A 27999-nucleotide genomic window follows, 5' to 3' on the forward strand; every position below is an offset into this window, starting at 1 on the left:
CGAAATATAATTCTGTAATTAAAATGTATATTTTAAGAAATTTGAAATACCTGATTGGAAACCATAAAGCTGTATTGCCTCATAGAAAGATACGAATTATTTGTTTTAAATTAATCATAATTTTAGAAAAGTTGGTTATTAATTCATTTTTAATTAATTAGATATTAAAATATTGATATCATTTTTATATCAATCTTCAAAGGAAACTATGCTGGTTCAATTCATAGAAAGTCCGTTAACACCAGAGATCTTTCCCAGTGAGCTTAGTTAAATTCTTTCCCTTTAATTCTGGTGGTTCTGAACAGAATCCTATTGTAGTTCTTGGTAATCTCGTTTTGATAATCCAGGACATTCTGCAGTCACATCTAAGGTCATTATCTGCGAATAAAAAGAATTACACTCTTTAATTTTTAAGCTTTTCTACAATAAATTATAGTTTTATTAATTCATCAATTACAAACTTAATTAACTCCTTAATTAATTTTAATATTAATTATGAAAGTTATTAAATTTAGCAAGAATACTTTAGAGCAAAATTTAGCAAGATACTTTTAGGATGAGTGTAATTATGAGTATGCTTTATTTAATGTACAAATTCATTAAATTAATGTTTTATCATCCTTTAAATTACATCATCTTGTCAAATGTACTTTGATGAAAGTTCTATACGCACCCTAATAGCATATTTGTACTTTGAATGCTTTGGACACGCTATCTAACTCAACACAGAATGGTTCAGTAGAATTGATCTAGGACTTCGTAGAGGTAAGTAATTTCATCCATTCTCATCCATTATATATGCAGATCATGATCCACGATTGCGAAAATTGTATGGCAAACGTGTGGATCCATGCTATATTGTTTTCTTAAAGTGAGAAGCAAAGACTGTCAAAGATGTCGAGTTAATCCGGATTGAGTAATTGTTTCAAAGAAACCAAAAGATTCGAGGCTTTTTGAGAAACAACTACGCAGTAGTTGTCAACTAAATTTCAAAGTTGGCACAATACATTCAAGTATTCTGTAGACCTACTTGAAACAATCAGGTTACAAAGGCATTCAACAAGAGTCGTTTGTCAATGCAACAAATTCCCTTCCTTTCATATTACAGCTACAAAATTGTGCATCATAATAACTTTCACTAAACGTTGATTGTCGTGATTTTGTCTTATAGAAGGCTTGGTAATGCATACATTCAACTCTAGTTTGAGTAGTCCTAATGATAATCTTGAATCCCGAGGAAAGTCGGAATTCTCTATCGATTTTGGCAGCTGAAGCAAATTGATATTTTTACATGGCTATCGTCAATACAAGTCGATCTATGCCTGCGAACTTACAAAGCCATAATCTGATTGCTTTTGTTTTTTCATTTTAATATTACATTACATATAGTGCATTTAGGTAAGCTTTTTACACCAGAAATCCCAAGAAACAAACAGTTTTTTAACATCAAATGATGTTGGCATCTGCAAAATCAATGATCATTTTGATATCAACCTTTAATGCTGCTATTATTGCAATTTGTTTACATATGGGGGGATGGCATTAAGCACAGAAAATGCATTATCTGATTGTAAGGCAACTTGCAACGATGGTAATATGTGAATAAATGGAAAAAAGAATGCATTCTTAATGCCAATCCCCGGAAAGAATAAGAACAACTTAAAATACGTTTTTTTAATCCAATAAATTTACGAGAACAGACAATATCAATCCCTCATAGCAATGGAATTTATCATTTATTAGTTAATAACTTTATTTTTATTCAAATATTTTTATTCAACTTTATTTTTATTATTATTTATTTTTATTTGATTATTGAAAATAAATTTTAAGACTCTTTATACAGCCTTAACAATAAAATGCTTATATGACGCGCTAGAAAATGTCTACAAGAAATCAATTCTTAGTGAGTTTTCAGGGCATTAAGTATTTATTATTATATGTATTTATTATTATTATATTTCAACAAAAATTAAAGAAATTGATTTTGTCTAGAATTTTTAAAACATAATCTAGGTATGAAATGCGATATCATTAACATAAATTCCTCATCAACATCATACTGCAAATAATTTGTCGCTGGGTAATATAAAAATAACTTCTACAACAGAGTGTTTCATCCAGTGGCTGGTGATAAAATTTTGAAAGGAGGTTTTTCAAAAGAGTAAAAATTTCTTCATTTAGGACGAGGAAGTGACTATTGAAAATATTATCATAGGATCTGAAAGAAATCTTGCTCTGTGTCTGGTAATACAAAACTACATTAACATGCTTTTTTTTTGTTTTTGTTTTTTGTATAATTTCTTTTTGAACATAAATATGGAAGCATTAAAAAGGTGGTAGAAATGTATGAAAAAACAGTGCAAGCAAATAGAAACTTGTAATATGTAGTAGTTAAATATTCAATAATATCGGTGCCTAAAATATATAAATTAAACAAACGATTAATCTTAATTTTGAAACAGTAAACTTTTAATCATGAGAACGTAGGGACATACACATGGCCATCATTAAATAATAAAAGACGAAAAATAACTCTTAATTTAAGAAGCGTTCAAGTAAATACATACACTGACGCTTAAGTATGCACATAAAGCAGTGAGAAAGACTGAATTTAAAGTATTAATTTTTTTCCTAACGCATGCGAGCAATCTTTATGTCTTCTGCATACAGAAGCTAAATAATTATTTCCATTAAAGAAGAAACTCCAAAATTATAGTCACTTACATCGTCATGTATTTATATCTTGTTAAATGTTCTTTAAATACACCCACATAGAGAAAGGAAAAAAATAAAGAAAAAGAAAGATGAAAAGCTAGAATAGATCAATGAACAAGCATTCCATTTCATTAAAATGTATAAATATATTTTAAATATGTACTGCTAAAAACAAACTGAAATACAGTTAAGAAAGAAATTCCAATGAATCTCAAATGGAATATGAGAGCAAAGTGTCAAAATAGATAATATTATGCATTTAAAAATTCTCACAGAAGAGTGTATTTAATTAGCTTTCCGATAAGTCCTGAATTTCAGTGCATTCCTTAAGTTATTAAATCCTAAATTCTTTTATGTAAACATTATTCTAATTATTGCCATTAAGCTTTACTCATCGAGTCAGTATTTTAAAAATGTTAGCAATTAATTAGTTCCTTTATTAAAAACACATTCCGTCAAACATTAATTGTTAGATACTTGCTTTATTCAGAAACATTACCGTCAGCATTATTGCCCCAAAACATTACAGTTCAAATTATTATCGTTCTGAAAAAAACTGTTGTTGCCAATCGGGAAAATACATTTTAAATAAAATTAATACGTTGCGTTTACAAAAGTATCTATTAAAACAAATCAGTGCATTAAAACAGTAAAAATAATGATCTGCATTTGCATAAACGCTCCGAAATACGATTACAATTGTTTACCTCGTTATTAAAATTACATGCAGAGCTATTTAGATTTTATTAACTAAACGAAACCAGTCATCTTACCATCTAGATCTATAAAGGCTAGCTGATTCCAAGCTGCTGAGTATGTTCTCTCATCTAGGGTCAAAATATGATTACCGGAGATCAGGAAAGTGTCAAGTTTAGGCATATTTTGAAACATGTCGATCGGAAGTGTTTGAATTTGGTTTTGCCTGAAAAGAATTGAAATCATTATGTACAAACAATCCTCAATTGCATTGTGATTAAAATACATTTTCTTCACTGACAAGTTTTAAACAACTATGCTATGTTATTCATTATGGATTTTTTTCTCTTATCAAAATTCCCTGGTAAACCAAAGAAACCCACTTACTAAAACAGCTAACGCTATAGTCTGTTGCTGTTAAATAGGGACTTCAAGATTATTTTCCGCCGCCCGATTTGACTCGTAACCACGGTCAACTGCAGTTGACAGTGCGATTTAGCTCAGTTCAGCCCCCAATTTTGATGGAGAGTACCCCAGAGGGACGGGTCCGAACATCTCCCATCCCTCCTCCCCTACCCTCAACCTCTCGAGAAGACTTTCGGCTCGCCGCATATTTCGAGTGCCCCCATGCCGCACGGGCACTATACCTTTACATACAGCATTGCCTTCTTCGGTATTCGAACACGGGTCCTTCGGCACAGCAGTCAGCGACTCACTATACCGATTGGGAGCTCAGATTTTATCAAGCAATTTAATAGTGGGCGCTTGTTGGGTATAAGGGCGTAAAGTAGGTTTTGGACAGAAAATCATTTTTGAAAGGAATTTGAACGGTACAGAGTATTTGATGTTGAAAGAACAAAAGTTATTGCTGCCCAAAGCATTCAGTGTGCATGTATAGTAAAAGTAACAAAAGTACAGGTGAAAAATGAGAAGCAGAAGTTGGTTTCCTTTGTGGTGAAAAACCTTCACGCAAATTTAATTTTGGGAAAGAATTTTTTTTAAGTTGGTCGGATTTTCAGGAAACAACGGTGCAGTTCGATATGAATGAGTTGGAAGAGACACAAGTGCATCTTTCGCTTCTGGATTTAAAACAATTTAAATTAGAAGAAACTCTGAAGCTGGAATAGTCGGTGGGGCAGTTTCTAAATCTATTTGATGACTCACCAGGGTTAACTCAAAGAGTAAACGACAGCATCGACACAAGAAACAGCCACCCCAAATCGAGCAAAGCCTTATCGCTATGATAAAGAAACATAAGTGAGATGCACATCTCAGAAATGCTAAAAATTAAAATTATATTTCCTGTAACCATTCCTTACGCTAACCGCGTAGTAATATGCCGAAAGAAAAATAATGTCCCACCAAGGGATTCCAAGACACGGCGTTTTGCAACTGATTATCAAAAATAAAAGGAGATAACTAGATACGTCTATCCATTGCCAATAATCGAGGAAATTATCCGAAAAGTCATATGCAAAGTACATGATGGCATTAGATCTCACTTCTGGATATTTTCAAATATGTATAAAGCCAGAGGATATGCCCAAAACCGCATTTATAACCAATTCAGGCTTTTATACCTTACTAATGGCCGTTTTGCTTATGCAGAGCACCCGCCACATTTGAGAGAGGAATAGATGTAATTCTATCATATTTATTTATCATATTTCTATTCGAGGTATGTTTATTTATCCAGACGATATTATGGTTACTAACGATACAATAGATGAACATATTCGAGATTTACACGAATTTTCCCTTTTAAACGAACAGCGTCAAAAAAAGCGTCAAATACAAATTTACGACCAAAGAACTTTGTTTGCTGGGCAAAACATATAGGCAGTCCAAAATAGCTGAAATAAAAATTTACCATCAATCTAATATAGTAAATTATCTGCCCTCGTGTTTGATTTTGTGTTCCTGTTATACGATATTTATTAAAGATTTTGCCCATAACCTCTGTTAAACTTGAAAGAAAGGCAGGTTTACCTCGTCGGCCTTAACAAACACAGCGTTCGAAAAGTTAAAAGCCGCTTTAATCCATGTGCCAGTATTAAAATTCCTTGACTCAAATTGGAAGTTATAAATCTCCGCAGACGCATTGGATTTTGTCGTAAAAGTTATGCTTATGGAAGACGGACAGCCAGTTGCATATTTTAGTAAGACACTTAATCCGACAAAGGAATTATACCTCTACAGAAAGCGAAACGTTAGCAGTTCTTTTGGAGTTTCAAACATTTCGAGTTTACTTCGAAAAATTACAATAAATTAACCGGTTATTTATAATTTCATCTTTACTATCACGTCTCCTTTCCATTTAACCACCAGAATGCAAATCATTCAAAGAGTATTTAAATGGAGGATAAGACAGAGCGCGTTTCTGCCACTAGATTTCGCCAGCTCTGATAAGATTTTAATTCTTCGGCTTCGCGTTTTTGCTGCCGACATTTAATTGTTGAGTCGATGAGAAATTTTAATCCAGTTTCGCTTTAAATCAGTCGTGTAGTCTTTGTCTACTACTTAGTTTTAATCTGAATTTGATTCTTACCTTAAGCTTCATTGCCACAAGTGTGGTTGATGTGGGCTAACACATAAGACATATATTTTATGTTCAAGTTCTGTTTTAATAAAAAGGTTTGTTTAAACCTACGTCTACAGATGTCTATAAATTGACTTTATAGATGTTATGTTATATGTTATCGTCAAGGTGCGAAATTATTTTCTGACTTTATTTACGTTCAGTTGTTGTAAGAAACATTTCTAACAGATCTCTCTGCTATTAAAATCTATGCAAGTGTCTGTTCGTTCGTGTATTTGTTTGTGGCATCATCTCCTTCGAAACGGCGGGCAGTTGAGTTCGAGAGAGGTACCCCCAGATTTCAAAAATTCGTGGGAAGCCATTTTGACATTCCCATGTTCGTGCGACAGACGAGATATCAATTAAAAACTTTGAAAACACTAATTTTTGCAGTTTTTTCCCAGTGGCAATAGTCTTGGGTGTCGCTGAAGTAAACATAGTTTATTTCGAAAAGTATTGCCATTGCTCGCTTCCAAATCTAATAAAAAAATTGTAAGTTTTACAAAATATGAAATAATTGAAAATATTAAATATGTGTTTAATATATAATATCATATTCTGACATTGAAGAAAGCCCGCAATTGCATGTGATGTCATTGTATGTCGAAAATATTTATTAATGTCAGCGTTTTAAATAAACAGCTGCTGCTGCCAAGTTCTTTTATTTCAGATTAAGATAACTAACACGGTATGTTATTGCCACTTTAATTCTTTTAATGATATTAAGAAAAAGTTGTTACATTACATTAAATTTAAATCATGACATCATACGTATACGTATTAACGTGAAGTGTCAAAAGTTTTTTGTTTCATGGTTTGGTAACCAAAAAATTATATACGAATTTGTTGTTGCTTGGAGAATGAACTGATTTCTTTCATACTGAAATGTTCTTATATATTTTCTTTTCACGTGTATATAGAACTTATAAATTTTTCTTTGGCCGCAGCCCACTCATCTGTCGGGCTTGAAAGCTAGTATTACATATTTTCTGAAACTTGCTAAATATATTGTAAATGTAATAAATATAAAAGACTGTAAAAAGTAAGTTTAGAGACTTTTATGTTTGAAATGCTGTAAAATATGCTTATCATTAACGATATCATTTATAAGTTTAAAGGAACCTGTAACAAAATGCAATTGACTTCAATGAAGAAGAGCATTTCGTTTTGGTCTATTCGAAATTAACAACAATTTATAAATGATGTTTTATTTTTTTGCAATTTTAGCAATCTTAAAATTGCCAATTTTACTTTTGAAGCGGAGGCCTGAAAATTACTAAGTAATTAATAAATATGCATTTCATTTACAGCATTATTTTAGCTTTCATTATCTGTTAAATGACCTATTATTTAAATTTTAGCAACGTAAAAGTTTGAAAAATTAAACTTACCTTAAACTGATAGTCTGAAGAGAAGATGCTGGATTTGGAAACATACTTCTCTTCAATATCTTGATATCATTTTCAACCAGAAAAAGATAAACTAAGCTTTGAAAATAAACAAAAGCCTCATCATGTATCCATAATATTTTATTTTTTGATAAATCGATTCCTATTAGAAAATTGATATTTTCAATATCTTTATCAATCGACTGAAGCTCCATTTCACTGAATTTTAAAAATTTCAAGCTTTTGAGATTTTTTAAATCCGACCAGTCCCACGATCCCATGAAAATATTCTTAGACAATGCTAATGTATTCAAAGTATTTTCTAAACCAACAAATGCTTCATCTTTCTCGCCTATTGAAACCAGAGTTGTGTCGCTTATTTCTAACGTCTTGAATAACGTGTCTTTGAAGGTTGCATATGGGATGTAATTCAACACTGAATGAATTATCTTAAAATTTCGTATAAGTGGCCGGTTCCTACAAGCTGCTGCTGCATTCTGAAGGTCAATTTCGTTTTCGAGACCATAGCAAGTAACTTCTTCAATTATATCGTCTCCCTCGCAGACGCAAGGATGTAATGATTCTGCTGATGGACAACATAATGCCACAGGCAGAAGCGTGCTCAAAATCACAGCAATGTGCATCATCTTCAGTATTAAATGAAATGATTACTTATGTTACTCACGTACCTTTCCGAATTATATCTTATCTCACTGAACTCCAAAAGTAAAATACAGATATCCGTGTGTGAAATATACAAGATGCACTTTTTTGTTCCTTGTTTACTTATCTCTACTGAAAATTAATTTTGGAAATAATAATTTTGAATAAAATCATTTTTATTTATTGTGTAGGGTTTCCCTTACTTTGCATAAAAAACTATTTTACGTTTGGTATCTTTCCTGAAAATCCCATTTTCCCCTCGCATGTCCTCGCTAAGATGCAAATTTAAATTTAAGTGAAGAGAGTATAAAAGTAGACGAAACCGAGTAGTTTATTTTATTCAGAGCGTGATTTTGCTAGCCAACGCACATTACTGTTCTGTTCTCGCCGTGGATATGCTGAGTTGCTGACACGCCTTTTTAGCGATTTGATAAGTATATCGCCGAGTAGGTTGCTGAATCAGCCTAGTTAGCCTTAAACTAAATTGTTAGTCCAGCACTACTGTTTATCTTTGAATTTATTGTTAAATTACTTTATTTTAAGTTTCCCCGCAAGTCGTCGGTGTTGTATGCACGAAGTACCTGCATTTGTGTTAAGAAGATAATAAAGGGTTTATTTTACCCTTCATCTGTGCTGGTATTATTCAGGCCTGTGCGAGAAGTCGCCAGTTTTCCTAGTAAGATGATTTTAACTTTATGATAACGAAGTGGACAAGATCTCACAATTGAAGTTTCAAATTCTGAATGAAGGTAAGCTTCAAATGGGAAGTTTAAAAAAGTTCAATTTCAAATAACATTAAAAATTAACAGTTTATTTGCAAGTTTTTTATTATATTAGCAAATAATTTTGACTAAGTGGACAATGTTACCCAAAATTCAAGCTTCCTTAACTTTTAAGAAAATCAGTAATTAAATCTGGTTAGATAAAGTGTAATTAAATGAGATAATGTAAAAATTCCCATTTCTATTGTTACTTCAGTAGAGCCTAAGGTAATAATAGTTTAGAAATCAAGATGATCCAAGGAGAAACTAGAGATTAAGAGGACTCAAAAAATTGATCTTTTAATTTTACACAAAAGCAGATTGTTGTAACTGGCCCCACTATATTAGAGTATTTATTAATATTTAAAATTCAAATGCATATATATGTAAATTAAAGGGGAATGCTTAAGATATAGACTATATACGTAGTTAATACCTATTTTCGATTATATTTATTTATAGCCTCGTAATTATCGAGGAACAAATGTTAAACTAATTTCACGGTAAAGAAGAAAATTGTTTTATGTGAATCCCGTATTAAACACTGCTTGGAAATGTAGAAAGATAACTACGGTTCAGGATTACTTCCGACGGTAAGCTTAGTTTTGCTGCTAATTCAGAAGTCAAACAGTGTCTTAATTGGTTTTGCTGATTACAGTACTTAACCAAATTATTTTTTTTCAATCAGTAACAACAACATTTATCGTCTTAATGTATTCAGGAAATGTAACAGAACTGGAAAAAAGTCAAAACATTACTCGTACATTATACAACAAAGCGTGTGTTTTGGATCACTTATAACGAATAAATTGAGAATATATATGATAAGAATTTACCCCCACATTAAAATCAAGTTTCATCTCACGATTTATTTATGAAGATTTTGAAAATATTGAGCAGTTTTTCACCATAATGGTAAATATGTAATAAATGAACTAAGAAGAAACTGCATTTTACTGAATAAATATACTGCTTGGCATGAAAGGAAATGAAGTAGTTCTGAGATATCCTTCGTTGGAAATTTGTCACGAGTGCCTTAGAAACAATTCCTAAATATTTTGCATATATTATTGCAGATCCAAAAAATGAAAGTGAGGGGTATTACTGAACAGACATCGAAATGAAACCTTGTAATAAAATTCAATGTATGTTATATCACATTTTTGCTATTGCATTACTTGAACTATTAACATGCATTATAAGATTACATTAATCGAATTAAATTATTATTTTCTAATCCGTAACATTATCCTTTATCCAAATAGGCTACAATGCTCAATGTTAACATCTTGCAATCGTTTCTCCTTATGAAGAAGGCTTAAAAAGGGTTATAATTATTTTATGTACCCAGATCTCTCTCGATGTTACGATTACCTAAATTTAAAATAAATTCTGAAAGCGGACAATTTCTAATCAGAATGAGATTGCATAGGTAAATAGTTGGTATTTGGAAGACAGAAGAAAATAAAAATCTTTGATTGATAGGCGAAATAGAAGCAGAAGTGGAAATACTTTTTTACCAGAATATAATAAAAGAATGTTGTCTTGTTTGTTTCGGTGGTAATGAAAAACATAAGCAAAAACTGAATCGTATCAAATATTGGATAGGTTTTCACTAATAGTGCATAACAAAGATAAATCTATAGTATTATTCAAAGACACAAATAATAATAATAATATCTGAGAACCTTAAATGCTATGGTGAAACATTTGATCAAATACATGTATTACTGAGAGAACTAAGACCAGTAAATAGTATTCTTCAATTCTTTTAACGATGAGTTTTTATCTACCGCGTATTCCGGCGTATGATGCGCATTTTAAATCCAAAAAATAAGCTCAACATTTACGGGTGCCGAACGTAAAAATGATAGATTTAAAAATAAGGAAACGATGAGCATACAAAATTGGATTTATACATGTACCTAAATGTTTTTTATTTAAAAGAAGTGACGTACCTTATGAACTTAAAAATTTTCTTTATCGGATAACATGAAAAATTCGTCATATTCGTCTTTCATTATATCATTACTTACATCATCGAATTCTGTTTCGTCTTCACCATCATTATTACCTGTCATCTGTATTGTTAGATATTCTACATTTTTAAATGACTTTTGCATTATGTCGGATTTACTTTGAGTCCATGCTTTCATTACCCCCTCACACACTATTTCGAGACTAGCATGACGCATTTGGCCTCCTTTTGTAAATATCTTTCTACTCTTCTAGCATTCCACTGTCGTTTAAAATTTCCCTTGAATGGTTTACTAATATATACGTCTAAAGGCTAAACTAATGTCATTAATCCGGCAGTAATAACTGTGATTTCATTTCTCTTGCACTCGCGTATGGAGTTTTCACCAACACCAAACATCTTTGCTACAACATTATTTCTTTTTTCTTTCGCAAATTGAACGTTTTTGCATCTAAAACCAGCACTGTATTTCTTTTTTTACTTCCTTGTACGAAGTAAAAGGAAGTATTGTAATCGCGAAAAGTTTTAGGCAGCATATTTCAACGAAAATATCCATTTTGCCGCTATCGAATGCAATTTAACGATGTTTTTGCGTGATATCTGTACGTAAATACAGAATAAGACACTCTTTTCGGTACTATTCGGTTTCGAGGGCCGTAAAAAAATTGCAGCGAAAATGTACGCGCAAAAGCGCCAAATCTAGCAAACGTGCCCATTCAACAGCGCGCCAAATCTAGCAAACGTGCCCATTCAACAGCGCGCCAAATCTAGTGTACGCGCTGATTTCATTGATGATTGCGTAAGTTTATATAGTTCTATATTTCTTAAGACGCCATTGAAATACTAGTTTAATTTTTAAATCCTTTTTTGATTTTAAATCCTTTTTTGATATCCTTTGGATTAACAATATGGGAATTCCCCATTACGAAAACTCGGCAATAGAATTTTGGGTAAAGTGCAGAATCACCCACTGCTTGACACGTTTTTAAGAATTGCACGTACTCGGTATCCATGTGCACATCAACCTATTGTCACTTAAAAAAAAATTAAAAAAATAAAAAAAAATTCCTAGAATTGCACAAAAATGGCACCTCGCACACCTTTTACTTTATCTATGTACACATCGACACCTATTTTCACTTAAAAAGTAAAAGAAACTTGACAAAAATCCAATTGTTTTCACCCTTTTAAAAAGCGACAAACAAGTAAGTGGGCGATTCTGCACTTTACCGAGAAGTTTTTCAAAGAAAAGGCATCATTCATTATAGAAAATTACGTTTGAACAACCGACGAGATGAAATTATGCTTTAGCGATAACTTGGTAGCGAAATAGCGATGCAGGCATCCATTCAGTTGTGTTTAGCAATTTTTATATAAATTATAATAATGATCTGAAATAGTTATTGACTCTTATGCTTCCATTCAGTTATGTTTAGCCTTTTTCATATAAATTATAATAATAAAATATATCATATGAAATTAACCTTTCATCTAAATTAAAACATCAATCTTAAATAGTTATTTACTATTATACATCCTTTCTTGCCGCAATTATTAGGGTTGCCGCAATTATTTTTGGCAGCATTGGCATCAACAATAGTTTGGCGATTTTTTACGGCCCTCGAAACTGAATAGTACCCACTTTTCCTTCAAAAAAATTATAAAACTGCTTTAAAATTAATTCTGAAGAGAATTTTTCGTGGCGTCTGTACGAACGTATGTACATACGTACGTACGTTCGTGCGTACGTACGTATCTCGCATAACTCAAAAACGAGTAGCCTCAGAACGTTGAAATTTTGTATATAGGACTGCTATAACATGTAGATGTGCACCTCGTATTTTGGTTGCAATCGGCCGCACCAAACGTATATAAATATATTTATATATATATCCACTCTGTTACCCGGCTCAGTGATCTCAGTATCTTTACTCTTATATGTTTGTAAATTGTACATTTTTGGCTCTAAAAAATGATTGAATTATGTTGTTTCTATCTTCCGGTTAAGGATTTTATGCCTTTAGTAAATCTGTGTGCAATATTTTTAGAATTATCAGCAATTTTAAAGTAGTTTAATTGCCGCTAAGGCTGTTTTTAATGACGGCCATTGATGTTTACATTTGAAACAGGAGACTAGTGGATTTGTTGCCAATCTAGAGAAACTTAGCTTCGCAACAACAAAGATAACACATTCATTTATTATTGCCAATTAAATCATGCTTAATTCTTTCTGGAATTTTTTTCAAGGAAATAAGCGTTTGAGATTTACTTCGTAATTTTTAATATAGATATTTTGAGTTTTTATGTATTTTTGCCTTCTCGCGAAGTGAGAACTGAATTAATTAAATGAGAAATACTCAATCGTCTGTGAAAAACTGTTTCTTTTTTGTTTTGTTTGCTTAATTTCTTTTATACATAGTTCTAGCTTTATTATAGTATTTGAATAGAACATGTGGCAACGATTAGCTAATTGTTTAAATGATATAAATTTTGTGCATTCTGAGCTATAATATGAATGAAATATAATACTGTTAAGTAAACCTAGCGCCAGAGTGTCGCTATGGTAAACAAAGTAAATTTTAAAGAATGCATTTATTCTATTGTGGTTTATGCGCTGTCGGCGAAGTGGGTTTAATTCAATCTAATAAGTTTAAATAAATAGCAAGAAAAAATGCGTATAATTTAATATTCCGTACAAGGAAGTCATGTGGTGTACACATCATATTTTTTTTAGAAGAAGCCCTATTTACTACTTAAAGAAACACTATATTAATTGTATTTCAACTAAAGCAATTGCGATTTACTAAAACCTTCGAAGCTCGTTTCAAAATAACATCTTCAAAAGAGAAAAAAAGACTGTCTCCTAATTCCGTGAATTCATTGGGGTCGGAAGTGCATTCTCATCCCAAATTATCTTCCCCTTTCCTCGAAATCTTCGAATAACATTCTTGTACACACCTGCATTGCATACAAACTAGACTTCCTGCAGAATTATTTACTTTCGCAAGTGTTTCCCCCACAACCATTTTGTTCCCCTTATCTGTTATCTGGCAAGTATATGATTGTTGGAAAACCTGAGAAAAACTTTCCAATGAATGACTTCCAAAGCTAACAGGATCGCACATGTATCTCTCACGTTTCTCCGTAAAGAAAAAGTGCGTGTTATGCGGCGAATATAACTAAAAAATTTAGTTCGAAATTAAATATGCGCGTTATACACCGGTTCGCGTTATACGCGGGAAATATGATATTTTAATATGAAATTTATACTTCAATCAGTTTTTTCTATTTTAATAAACATTTTATTTTATTTTTCTATTTTCTATTTTATTTTCCTATTCTTTTCCATTTTAACAATTTATGCTAATATCGAAAAATTTTTGATGTTTACGCTAATAGTTCAAAAAAACTTTCTCTAAAGATATGGAAAATTCAGCATGTTATCGTCATGGTATTCTTTTTACAAACTCTCAAAATATTCATCCGAAATTTCTCAAAAATCTTGTATGTTTTAACATTTTAGTTTATTTACCGGTGTGCTTTAGTTTGCTTACCTGTAGCGTTGAAACATGCAAAAGTTAATCCCTCCAGCATCCAGTCTTGTAAAACTAAACATTTTGTAATTAAAAGACACACTGTAAAAAAAAAGGTCGTTCTTTACAGGCAAAAGTTTTGTAAAGTTAGAGAAATCAAAAAGTTACACAAGAATTTCCTGTAATGTGAACAGCTTCAAAGCGATCTGTGGCGACTATAGATGAATTGCCTGTAGCATTACAGATAATGTTTCAGAAGCTGCGCGGAAGAATCACGTGACTGACTGGAGATCAGCCAATCAGGAGAAAAGTGTTTGAAAGCTAGTCGCAGGAAAAAAACATGGCTGAATGTCTGTTGGTTGTATAACGGAGGTAAGTAAGAAAAATTTTACAATTACTGTTTGAAATATTTTTTGTTCATTTTATGCAGATTATTCTTATGCACTGGTATATGTATTGAGTAAGTATTTTAACGTTTAAGCTTTGCTATTAATATCAGTGTTCGTAATGTCTAATGAGTTGAAAGAGTACAAAATATTTATTCCAAATGCAGATCTAATAGTAGTATTTTGTTATTGTGCATCCGATAAATTACTCCTTAAACTGACCGTATTATTTATAACTAATTATTCCAAAATTTAATCACTATTGTGGTATTTAATTGAAACAGTAATGTGGTTGTTAAAAAAAATTAATCAAACATTACAAACAAAACGAAACAAAATTAGCGTTTGTTTGCGATCGTCTGACCAAAGAACGTTTGACATCTTTTTCCCGGCAGGCCTTGCGAGAAAAGTGTATGTAAACATTTAGAATTCTGAATGTAATGTATATATTTTTTGCTTATTAGCTTTAGTTTATTCTTTTTCTACGGTTACCAGATTAATTATACTTGGTTTATAATTCAATCTAATATGTTTATGTACGAGATGTGTTATGAATTAAAATTACAAAACTTGAACAACACGGTCTTGCGAGAATCTCGTTTATTCTTTAGTGTAATAATATTATTTTTTAAGTGGTATTAATTTCTTACTATAATGTTATAATTCCAAAATGAAGTAATTATATTGATTAAAAATATGTCGCATCATACTTTTCGTAATGTTTTGTTTTACTAATTAGATGCAACTTAATTATTCCATACATTTTAATATACCAATATCAACAGGCGAAAGATGGAAATGACCTAAAATATATTTTCTAAAAATTTCTTAAACTAGTTATAAACGAAAACTCAAATTTTGTATATTATTTCCAAAAATGGTACTATTCCGTTTTGAGGACCGTAAAAAAATTGCAGCGAAAATGTATGCGTAAAAGCGCCAAATCTAGCAAACGCGCCCATTTAACAGCGCTCCAAATCTAGCGTTTGCGTTAATTTCAGACTACTGCGTAAGTTTATATAATTCTATATTTCTTAAGACGCCATTAAAATACTAGTTTAATTTTTAAATCCTTTTTTGATTTTAAATCCTTTTTTGATATCCTATGGATTTAACAATTTGGGAATTGCCCATGACGAAAAGTCGGCAATAGAATTTTAGGTAAAGTGCAGAATCACCCACTGCTTCACGTGTTTTTAAGAATTGCACATGCTCAGTATCCATGTGCACATCGACCTATTTTCATGAAAAATATATATATATATCCCAGAATTGCACAAAAATGGCACTGCGCACACCCTTGACTTTATCTATATACACATCGACCTATTTTTCACTTGAAAAGTAAAAGAAAATTGCAAAAAATCCAATTGATTTTTACCCTTGTAAAAAGCGGCAAGCAAATAAGTGAGCGATTCTGCCCTTTACCGAGAATATTTTCAAAGGAAAGGCATCATTCATGATAGAAAATTACGTTTGCACAACCGACGAGATGAAATTATGCTTTAGCAATAAGTCGATAGCGAAATAGCGATGCAGGCATCCATTCAGTTGTGTTTAGCAATTTTTATATAAATTATAATAATGATCTGAAATAGTTATTGACTCTTATGCTTCCATTCAGTTATGTTTAGCCTTTTTCATATAAATTATAATAATAAAAAAGTATTACATGAAATTAACCTTTCATCTAAATTAAAACATCAATCTTAGTTATTTACTATTATACTTCCTTTCTTGCATTAGGGTTGCCGCAATTATTTTTGGCAGCATTGGCATCAACAATAGTTTGGCGATTTTTTACGGGCCTCAAAACCGAATAGTACCCCAAAAATATCATTTCATTAACATTTTAGAAATGACAAAATTTATTATATTGTATATATAACTATCATTGCATACTTATAAGTTTTTAAACATTTAATGTAGAATTTATATTTATGTTTATTTTATTTTGCACAGTTTTGGTACAGGTTTGAAGTATGATAGTCTTGTTACTAGGATAGCATAAATCTGCTAATACAAGTTTAATCCATTTCTTGATAAATGTTTCTCTCATTCATGTAGTATAAGGGCTCACCAGCGGCCGAGCGGTAAAGTCGCTGAACACTGGTCGTTCGGTTCGAGGTTCCAATCCTGCGAACGGGCTATCTGCATGGGTGTTTTCGTAGTTTTCCCCGTGTGTAACGCATATATGAGCCAATTTCCTTTAGCAAGTCCTCCACGAAGGCATCCCTCCCCTTAGGCAGATAGCCCTCGAGGCTTTGCTGTAATTAAATAACCTACCTAATCATGTAGTATAATATATAAATCATAAAATAAGTTTCCTTAAAAATAAATTATGATTGTTTATTGGAATTTAAAACAATTCTGTATCTGTATGTTAGTATTAAAAATAAAATTAAAATAAATTTTTAATGAAGCAATTGATTTTAGCATGGAAATGCAAGCTATTTGTTTTTTACAAAGCCGTCCATGAATATATACTTCCCTTTAGGTTGATAGCCTTTGCATGCTTTGGCATATTCTATCAATCCAAAATTTTTTTCAAAAAATCAAAAAATTTTGCTTTCTTTGAAAGTCAATGCAGGAAATAAAATTCAATGCATTTGTAAACTATATTAGTTCATAGCTTGGCATTTTAATTGCCCAATGATTTACTAGTCCAAAGTAATGCAGAATTCAAATATCGTTCAAATAAAAGAAAATTATGAAGATCTGATTTTTAGACGTATATATAAAGATTTATTTTTATTTAATATTATTGTAAGTTAACCAAATTAAGAAAATTTAAGAAATAATATTGTGATAGTAGTAGTTTATCCATGATTACTTTTCATTTGTTATATTCTTACTGTGATTGTGTCCTTTGGAAATTAAATTATTCACCTAATTTTCCCCTCTCAATTTTCGGAAGATAAAATTAGTAAAAATAAGTGGGAATGTGGCATCAAGAGCACTAGATATCTTCATTTTCTTGAAGCTGTTCACTAATAATACATCTATGATACGCCATGCACCCAAAATCCACTAGCAAATCAGTTAGTAAGATGAAAACGACCTCTACGCGAACGCAAAATTTAGGGTAACACGTTTTGTGAGCGGCTTAGAACACAAACATTACCTGAATAATTAAAATAATTTCAGAATCTTGTGCTAAAAGAAAGATGGGGGGGGAATGTTGCCTGAGTCCTAGTGATTCATTTGGACCAATATGTAATATTGGTCTAAATAATGTAATATTGGTTTAGAAATTTAAGGTAATAAGTATAATATTTTTCGAATGATAGAGCAGTTCGAGAAATTTATTCAAGTTATGAATTCTGAATATAAGTATAACTAATTAGTTATTTTATGAGGAATGCTGGTTAAATTTAAAAAGTACTGACTGTAAAGCCTGGGGTAGTTTGTCGTAATGAGACGGTTCACTGTAATCCAATTTTTTAAAGAAGTTAAGCTGTTCTTAATTATTTAAGATATTATAAAGAAATATTTAAAAGTGTTATATAAGCACATGTTTAAAACATCTATTAAAATAATTTTATAAGCTTTATAAGAGCATAATTATGATTTTAAAAGAAATGTTTTTTGCTTTACTTAGGAGACATGGTTTACATGTGCAAAGAGGAAAAAAACCATTCATTTTTCCAAGCAGTCGAAAGGAATTTTTATGAAATGTTATATTGTGTTATTTTTTAATTATTTCTTTTTTCAGGTTTTATATAAAGTTTATGAATTAAGTAATAAATTATTTTTACTTCTGTATTTTAATTAGCATATTATTTGCTTCATAGTGTTTCACAATAAAATTATAAATTCAATAAACTTTCTTAATTAACATGCTGTAATATATATATATATATATAGGGCATAAAGTTTGTTTTCTGCTGTCATATGTATATTTCACAATTTTGTATGCAAATCTCGAAATTTATGATAACTAGGAATACTTTTTAATATCACTTTCTAAATGGTAAATATTAAGCTTAGATTTATTACATATCATGTTTGTAAAAAATTATAGATAAAATTAAAATGCATTAAATTTTAAGCTAAACTGAAGTATTAAGTTTTTAAACAAATTTGTTAAAGGCATAATTGTATTAAGAATTTTAATGGAAGCGAGGCTTTAAAAATAAGGTCAGTTGGTGAAGTTTTATGCTTATTCAAAAAGCATGACGTTAGGTTTCTAATGGAAGACTTCTATCTGTTAATTCAAAGGAAATTATTTGAAGGTAAGGTAAAAAAGTTATTACCTTAGTTATTTAGTTAGTTTATTGATGATTCGATACGTCTTATCTCGGACTTCCGTAAGATGTGATACCCACGTGAGCTTCTTATCAAGCGTGAATCCAAGGTATTTAATGGTATCCTGGCGTCACAGTGGATGCCCTTCCCACTTTATGCGTGGTGGATTCGCGTCTATTTTTGAACCTTTTGGAAAGACTATCTTCTGTGTCTTTTCAATACTGAAACACAGTTTGTTGTCTTGACTCCATTTTGCAAGCAATTTGAGTGCTGCGTCTGCTTTACGCTCTATTGTTGTCCTATTGCCTCCGTCTATTATGAGTATAATATCGTCGGCGTAAGCTTGTATCTTGGCATTGTCTCCAAAGTTGATGTTCAGCGCTGAGTCTGCAATTATGTTCCACAAGATGGGTCCGATATTAGACCCCTGTGGGGCTCCTTTGTGGTAATTCATCGTGATATTTAAGCCGTCTCTTTTGTAGGTCACTTGACGTTTTGTTAGTTAGCTTGTGATCAGTTGGTAAAGATTCTTTGGACATCGCAGGTCTTTTAATTTTGTTTTGAGCGCTGGCCACCATAGTAGAATGCGGAAGCTACGTTAAGCGATATTATACACGTATGGAGGTTATTTTGTCTGTTATTTAAGATGATGTCTTGAACACGGTTGAGGGCGTCGGTGATGCTCCGCCCTTTAGTAAACCCGAATTGGGCGGGGTTTAGTAGTTTGTTTTTGACCAGGTAATACGTTAATCTCTGCGTAAGCATCTTGTCAAGGACCTTGCCCCACGCTGAGAATAAGCAGGTAGGTCTGTAAGAATTGGGCATGGACTTTGGTTTTCCCTCTTTCTGGAATAATACTAGCTCTGCGTTTTCCATTCCTTTGGAAAATAACCTAATTCAAGGCACTTGTTAAAGAGTGCTAGAATTTGTTTGTCGTCCGCGAGCCTAAGCTCTTCAATGGTTTCAATCGTGAGGCCATCCAGCCCAGGAGCTTTACCTCGGCGTGTTGAGTTTATCGTACGTTGCATTTCTTCGAGTGTGAACGGCTGATCGTCTTCCGAGTTTGAAATCTCGGTTGATTGGGAACGGATATCTGCGTGATATGTAGAGTCCTCGTTGGGGTCGTCTTCTAGAAAATGGAACCTCATGATTTCTCTAATTGTATCCTCAATTATGCTCGTCATTGTGCCATCTTCTTTTTGAACTAAACCTATCTGTAATGGATCCATGCTCTTCCCTTTAGCTAGATCGAAGTATGTTCCGAACGGAGAGCTAACAGTCATTTTGTTCCATGTCATGTCCCATGCCTTTTTTCTTTTCTTTATATATCTTTTGCCGGTACTGTGCACGTACCCTCTGGTAAAGCAGCCTATTATGGGTCCTTTCCTCTCCAGTTGTTTTTTGGAATCTTTTCCTTGTTGCTCTGACCTTTTTCCTGAGAATAGTGAGATCTTTTGTCCACCATGGTGCGCGATCTTGGTTTCGAGTTATGTGAGACAACTGTTCTTTGAAAGATCTCGTGAAGACTAGTGGTAACTTCTCTTACATATTTATCGATTTCTTCGATAGTTGTCAGATTTCTAGGGTCAGCTAAAGATTTTGAGACATACCTTTTGAAACTTAGCCAGTCGGTATGTCGTACATTGATTTTCGATCTTCTCTATGTTGGGTAATGAATGCTGGAGACGTCAAAATAGATATTATTATGATCGCTATTGTTTGCTTCGTCCGTTACCTTCCAGATATCGATCCTGATTCTGTCTCTACTTATGATAAGTGTGAGGTCAATCCAGCTGTTGCCACTTACTCCTGCGAAGGTTGGCGTATCCCCTATCTCATTGACAATCGATAGTCCAGTGCTGGCAATGAATTCGCATACTTTGAGGCCTCATGTGTCGGTATTATGTGAGCCCCATAGGGGAATTTTGGCATTGAAATCTCCGGTAATTATTGTAGTCATGTTGTTATTGTCCTGCATAAACCTTTCTAGGGTTGTCAGGATTGGTGCAATGTCTTGCGATGGAGGACAGTATACCGTGATTAGTATAAATCTTGAGTCACTGCCTATTGCAAGCGCTATAATCTCCGGAGAGATGAAAAGTTCCGGAACTGGGAGATTTGAGTCCGCTATAATCACTGCAGTTTTTGCGTCTGTTCGAGAGTAGAACTTCCTATATTTCGTGGGGAATCCGTACAGTTTGTTCTGTACTGTGTACGGTTCCTGGATACATGCTACTTTGAGTTTGTCGTTCTGTTCAAAATTTATCTTTAAGTTTTCTGTTGCACTCCTGGAGTGCTTAAGATTAATCTGGATTATTTGGATACTATCCATAATTTGTTCGTTGTTTTAGTCTTTCGAGCTCTTTTAGGTATAATGGGCATTTCTTATCTCGGCTATCATGTTGGGCATCGAGGCCTGTATTATATCGTTTATTCATCTTTGTGCAGTTGACACAGCTGACTGTTTTTTAGTCACAATTGGTCTTCTCGTGGTCTGTGGAGCCGCATCCGGCACAGACTTTATCTTCCTTGCAATATTTTGCTGGGTGGTTATACCTAAGGCACTTGACACATTGCGAAACCTTTATAAACTCCATTAAGTTGTTTCTTGATTATTGTATATTCAATTTCCTCGTTTTCATAAGGATCTTGAAAGCTACTGGGTCTATAGATAGAACCCAGTGCTGTCCAAAGCGGGCCTTCATGGCGAACAGAACCTCTAATTCACTTTCTGCTAGGTCGGTGTTCTGTGTTTTAATGAAGTTTACTATCTCGTCTTTATTAATGTTCTCGTTGACATTGTAGACTATTATTCTGGGGTTTCTTTTTTGTGGATGTTTCGTCTCCACTACGTCCTTCAGCTTCCGATTTTCATTTATGGCCTCTTCAAGTATTGCCAGTTCTTCCTTTTTTGTAATTTCTACTAGGAGCCCTCCTTTGTTGACTCTCTTTATATTCTTGACGCCTACTTTGAGTTTCCCTGGATCTATGTACTTCACCAGCTTCTCCTTTACCTCGTCGGATGTACTACCCTCAGTCTTAGGATAGACTAGTAATACATGCTCTGTCTCTTGCCGTGATCTTGATTGTGATAGTCTAGATCCAGAACTACTTCTGGATGGCCGTCGAGATCTTGCAACTTCTGCATAAGACAGCTTTTGAGTGGCGACTATTCCTTGGATGCATGTCTCTATATTCTTAGTTTGTTCAATTTGTCCTTCCAAATTGGCAATTTTGTAACTCTGCCTCGAGACTATTTTTAACATATGGTCAAAGAAGCCTCGTATCTTTTTGTTTGCTTTTGAGGAAATGTCGTCTCTATTCAAATATCCAATTAGATTAGTATAGCACTCTGAAGCCTCTTGATACTCTGTACTGGCATCTACCAAAGTTATATCAACGTCTAGCTGTCGTGTACTGCTCTCTTTCTGTGTCTTATCTATTATTGGAGCACTGGCCGACTGCGTCTCATTGTCGGGGCGTTGCCCCTTAGGCTCTTTATTTTTTGGACGAACCATCTCAGTTTGTGTTTTAAATAGTTCCAAAATAATTTTTTAAGCAGAAATTTAAATTTTCTGACGTGGATTAAACAAATTGGCCATCGGGCAGAACGACTTCAACTTCGGTGCACCAAAAATTTTTTGCCTCCCTCCTCGGCGGATAGAAAGACTTCAGTGGATGGTGCAACAAATCCCTTGTTACAACATACATCCGCCACACTAAGCCTAACGCTTACTGAGAATTACAAATGCATATAACATTTTTCATACATGTACCAAAATCACGATTTTTTAAATAGGTAGAGAAACACATATAAAATCCTATTTTATACTCAAAAGTTATTAGCACAGTATATAAAAACCTTGAGAGATGAAAAATATGCAACGCTTTCGCCGGGAATCGAACCGAGGACCTCTAGAATACCGGCTCATTGTGCAGAACTACTACACCACGAAGGCACTCCAAGAAGGTAGGAGAAATACCTTATAATGTAAAGGATATACATATGATTTAATGTAAGGAGTAGCATATCAATTTGAATTTTTAAATTAATCAAAGTGATAATATGAAAAGCCTTTATATAATATCAGACATAAGTTTCTCTTCATAAAACAAAAATACTCTGCAACAGAATAATGTCACGTTTTGAAAAAGAACATTAAATGCTGTTGAAAACACATCTTTTAAATTAATGCTATTCTGAGGTCAAATTGGCTAATTTAAAAAACCAAACTATTATGCTTCACTTGTATATATCTGTATAATGATATCTGTATGTATATTTAAATATATATACATACATACAGATATCATTCTTTTACTCAAAACATATTACATAATTACTTAATGGGATATTAGAGGGAAATAATCTGAAATCTTTACAGATACAACCATTGGAATTTTACATGAGAAAAGTATTTTCTACTCACATAATAACTTGCTGTAATAATACAAGCAAATAACCTGTAACGGTTACAGATATATCTGTTGAGATTTTACATGAGGAAAACATGTTCTTTTTACATAATTATTTGCTGTAATATCACACGCAAATAATTTGTAACCATTACAGATATATCGTTTGGGATTTTACATGAGAAAAATATGTTCTACTTCCATAACTATATGCTGTGAAATTACAAGAAAAAGATCTGTAACCATTACAGGCAAAATTCTTGTAAAGTTACAAAGAATACACCTGTTTCTGTTACTAAAATAACTCATGGCATCCCAGTTTCCATGAGTTTTCTTAGTAACCTTACAGATTTTTTTTTTTTTTTTTTTTTTTTTTTTTTTACAGTGCATTTCATTTTTATAATAATACCCCTTTTTTTCACAAAATGAAATGAGGACCCGTACAATACAAATTATAAAGTAGACTCTGAAAGCTATAATTATTAAATATTTAAAGGTTTCCAATCTAGACAGAATTAATAAACCCAAATCGGCAGAAGAACCGAAAGTACATATTCAAAGTCTAGTACATTTTGCAAGTTAACAAAATACACGCTCAAAAGGTAAGGAATCTTTGCAATATAGTCATAAACCCAGACTGTGCACATAAAAGGAAATCTAAAGAAGATGACTGTCAAGTAGATGGAGAATTCTCTCGATCCATTTCGAAGAAAACACCTCTGGCGCAAAAGATCTCAATACTCAAATATACACTTGTGTGCAAAAATTAAGGACGAAGTCGAAAAATTAGCATATCAGCTGAACGAAGAGGCAGAGCGGACAGAAAGACCAATCAGGAGATTAAGTAAAGTGATGTACGGTAGCACATGCGCAGATATGCAGGTAGACGTAATGGGGGAGTGTCTGAGTAGTATAAAGCATGTTGTCGGTGTAAGATCAGTATTTCTGGCAAAGAGATTGCACGCCGTATAGCAGTTAAAATCACACCGAGTTGCTGCATCAGCGAGAAATGGCGAATAATCAATCTGTTAGACGACATCTGGATACTTTTATCCGAGGTCGAATCATCGGGAAGTTGGAGGAAGACCACAGTGTGACAAGTGTGGCTGCAGAGTTCGGAATTGCCCACAACATCGTTTCACGACTTTGGAGACAATTTCAAACTACAAGAACAGCTATCCGGGGGTTTAGTAGTGGTCGTCCACGAGGAACCACACCCGCAGATGACCGGTATATTGCTTTACAGGCCAGAAGAAACAGGCGACAGACAGCGGGAGAAATCGCTAGACACACGACACAGGCGACTGGACGACCGATATCGCGTTTTACCGTGGCCAGAAGACTGCACGGTGGTGGTCTGTTTGCACGACGCCCTGTACGGTGTGTACCTCTAACGCCTGCCCATCGGAGAAGGCGTTCTCTGTAGTGCCGGGAACACTGGAATTGGAGAGACAATGAATGGGGACGAGTACTCTTTACAGATGAGAGCAGATTCAGTCTGAGTAGCGATTCTCATCGCATACTCATCTGGAGAGAGCGGGGGAGCCGCAATCATCCCTCGAACATCATTGAAAGGGACAGGTATGGAGGTGGCGGTGTTCTCGTTTGGGGAGGCATCATGCTTGGTAGTTGTACAGACCTTCACATCTTCGACGCAGGTTCAGTCAACGGGACCCGTTATTGTAACGAGATTCTTCTTCCATATGTACGTCTTTTTAGAGGCGCTATGGGTCCGCAGTTCCTTTTCATGGACACCATGTCATCGCACCATGTCATCGCACAGTAGCTGCCGAACAGCTCTTAGAGAGTGAGGATATTGAACGTATGGATTGGCCGGCACGATCTCCGGATCTCAATCCCATCGAGCATGTATTGGATTTTCTAGGCAGACGCTTGGCAGCTCGTACCTTACCACCAGTAACGATTCCGGAGCTTCGATTGGCGCTGCAAGACGAATGGGCAGCAATGGCTCAACAACTCATTGACACCCTCATTCTCAGCATGGGAAGACGCTGTGAAACCTGCCTAGCAGTCAGGGGAGATCATATCCCCTATTAAAGACCGGATGTTTCTTCCTGGACACCCATCACAGGGATGTTTCGGCCTTCAGTCGCATTGCGCTCCATACTACTTTTTCAATAAAGCTTCTTTTTATCCCTCTGATTTCTCTTTTAGTAAGTGTTGCTTACGTTACTCATGTCCTTACGTATTGGGGATCTTACGGTATTAAATGTGTTGATTTGGAAAGCTTTTGTACAAAGTTATATTGAAAAAACCGTCTCGTCCTTAAGTTTTGCACACCAGTGTAAAATACTCCGGATACACATTATGAAGTTATTCTATTGCTTTTATATTTACAAAGGCTTAGAAAATTTGAACTATTTCAAATAAATGCTGAAGCGAAAAAAAATATGTGAATGAATAACGTACCTTAGTTTAAAGAAACTTAAGTCATAACCTTATTTTTCTATTCCTTGAAAGCAGAATGAAAGTTGACTACGATAGACTGAGTCACAATTCGGAATATCTATGTGTTTTCTACGCATTCTATTCAGAGTTCCTTTTCGGTCATCTCTAACTTAACGATGTTATCTACATCATTTTTAATTCCTTCTTTTGAATCTGTGAATTTAGAACTGAATTTACAAGGTCATCTCATTCTATCATTGCATTTGTTTTGCGAGATTTTACCAACTCCTTTCATAATGCCAGAATGTATGGCGTTTTTAAACTTCAGTAGAATATTTTGATGGCAGTTACTGTGATAATAAATGTTCAGATTGTTTTTAAGATCTGAAAGGGAAACTTTGCTCTAAATATTTAAAATAAAAAATGTTTTTTAAGGTTTGGAACTATTTGTTTGACCATTATCGTTTGTCATGATGAGGACCATCTTCAAATTTAACAACGAGTGCTGTTTCGCCTGAAAATAAAGAATCATTCGTCTTCCAATCAAACATTTTTTATTTAGCAGTTTATCCCTAAGTGTTGAACAAAAGTATTTAGTTTTATTTGCTGAAATGTGTCGAAAACTGATCCAACTCAGTAAATTTGTACTTTTGTATTTTCGCAAATTCTGCTATTAAAACTTTCAGAGCATTTTGCAAGAAACTTATTAAAACAAAATGAGCCTATTATTTTTTGGTTAACCTGTCTGTCCTTATGATATCATATAAAAAGTTCACTTTAGTGTTTTAAAAATATTTATCCCCAATACTAACAGCGTTATTGATAAATTTTCTGTCTTATTTTGAGAAGCACTATAATTAAAATTTTTTGACTAAATGTGGTGTATAAGAGACAGAACTTTTAGCTTTTCTAATACCTTGCAGAAAAAGACAGACAGAAAATTCAAAATAAATTATTTCTACAGGTCTATTTAGTAAACAGATCAATTAACTACAATTAATTTTAAATTTAAGGCAAACTGTAAATTGATATATATTATATATATAAACCCGGGTTTATATGTATATATATATATATATAAACTTAATATGAATATATATATAAACTCCGAAGTACATATACGTCCAAGAATAATTATATTTCTTCTAAATAATTTCGACAATGTGTATCTTGAAATGTTTCCACTTATTACAGACGTTTATTAGAAGAAAAGGATTTTAAATGCAAAATAAAAGAAACAGTTTTATTCAGAAAATATAATTTTTTCCATGGAGTTTTAGGAAATCTTCGTTTGCAGAGATCAAAATGTTCACAGTTAATTATAAACTATTTAGAATTTTAATTAAACTCAGATGTTGAATATGACAAGGCATTATTAAATTATTCTTAAAGTGCACTTTTTGAAGCTCAGCTAATATATTTTCACGTGTCAGTACTCATGTGTAAATAATTTACTCGATTCTTTTAATATAAACAAATAGGTTTAGTATAGTAAACCTTGCGTATTGAAAATTAAATGATTTGAAGAGTGATAACTTACCTCAGATTAATAAAACGAAATACTGGACCTGGATTAGGTAGCATACTCCTTTTCAATTCCTTTATTTTATTTTCAGCTAAAATAAGATAACTTAGGTCTTCAAATTTTTCGAAAGCATGAGCATAAATCCATGAAATATCATTCTTTGATAAATCCACACCCTTAACAAAATTAATGTTTTCAATGTCTTTTTCAATTGACTGAAGTCCGCTGTCGCTGACCATTAAATGACGTATTTTCTTGAGAAGTTTCAATTTCGACCAATTCCATAACCCAAAAAATGTACTGTTTTTCAATACTAAAGTATGCAGTGTTTTTTCCAAGCCTCTGAAAGCTTTTCCCGTATTGCTTATCGAATACATAGTCGAATCCTTCACTTCCAGTGTCGTGAATAAGCTCTCATTGAAAGTAAATTGGGGAATAAAATTGAACACAGAATTTATTATTCTAAAATTGCGTATATTGGATCTCTTCTTACAAGCTGCTGCTGAATTTTGAAGATCATAAATATTAGTCAGTCCTTCACATATGATATCTAATGTCATAACAGAATCGAATTCCTTGCAAATGCATGGATATAAAGAATCTGCCGGTGGGCAGCATAATGCCAGAGGCAGAATTGTAATCAAAATGATAGCAATATGCATCGCTGTTTCGAATTGACTTAAGTGAGGCTTCATTTGAC

The 27999-nt window shown here is 33.1% G+C and overlaps 1 protein-coding gene across 2 annotated transcripts; it reads right to left on the minus strand.

Moving 5' to 3' along the window:
- Positions 1–131: 131 nt before the first annotated feature.
- On the minus strand, positions 132–27998 carry LOC118186556 (uncharacterized). 2 transcript variants are annotated; one of them, XM_035356663.2, is made up of 3 exons: positions 27315–27998; positions 3492–3640; positions 132–378 (listed from the first exon to the last, which is right to left on the minus strand). In XM_035356663.2, exons 1-3 carry the CDS (start codon positions 27992–27994, stop codon positions 236–238), a joined length of 972 nt encoding a protein of 323 aa, XP_035212554.2. In that variant the 5' UTR covers positions 27995–27998; the 3' UTR covers positions 132–235. The 2 variants fall into 2 exon arrangements, with proteins under 2 accessions (XP_035212554.2, XP_035212555.2); XM_035356664.2 differs by lacking the exon at positions 27315–27998 and adding an exon at positions 7384–8042.
- Between the last annotated feature and the right edge of the window lies 1 nt (position 27999).

The sequence above is a fragment of the Stegodyphus dumicola genome, chromosome 6 (assembly GCF_044657685.1).
Source record: "Stegodyphus dumicola isolate Sdum_Otavi_A_Nest chromosome 6, ASM4465768v1".
Lineage (NCBI taxonomy): Eukaryota > Metazoa > Arthropoda > Arachnida > Araneae > Eresidae > Stegodyphus > Stegodyphus dumicola.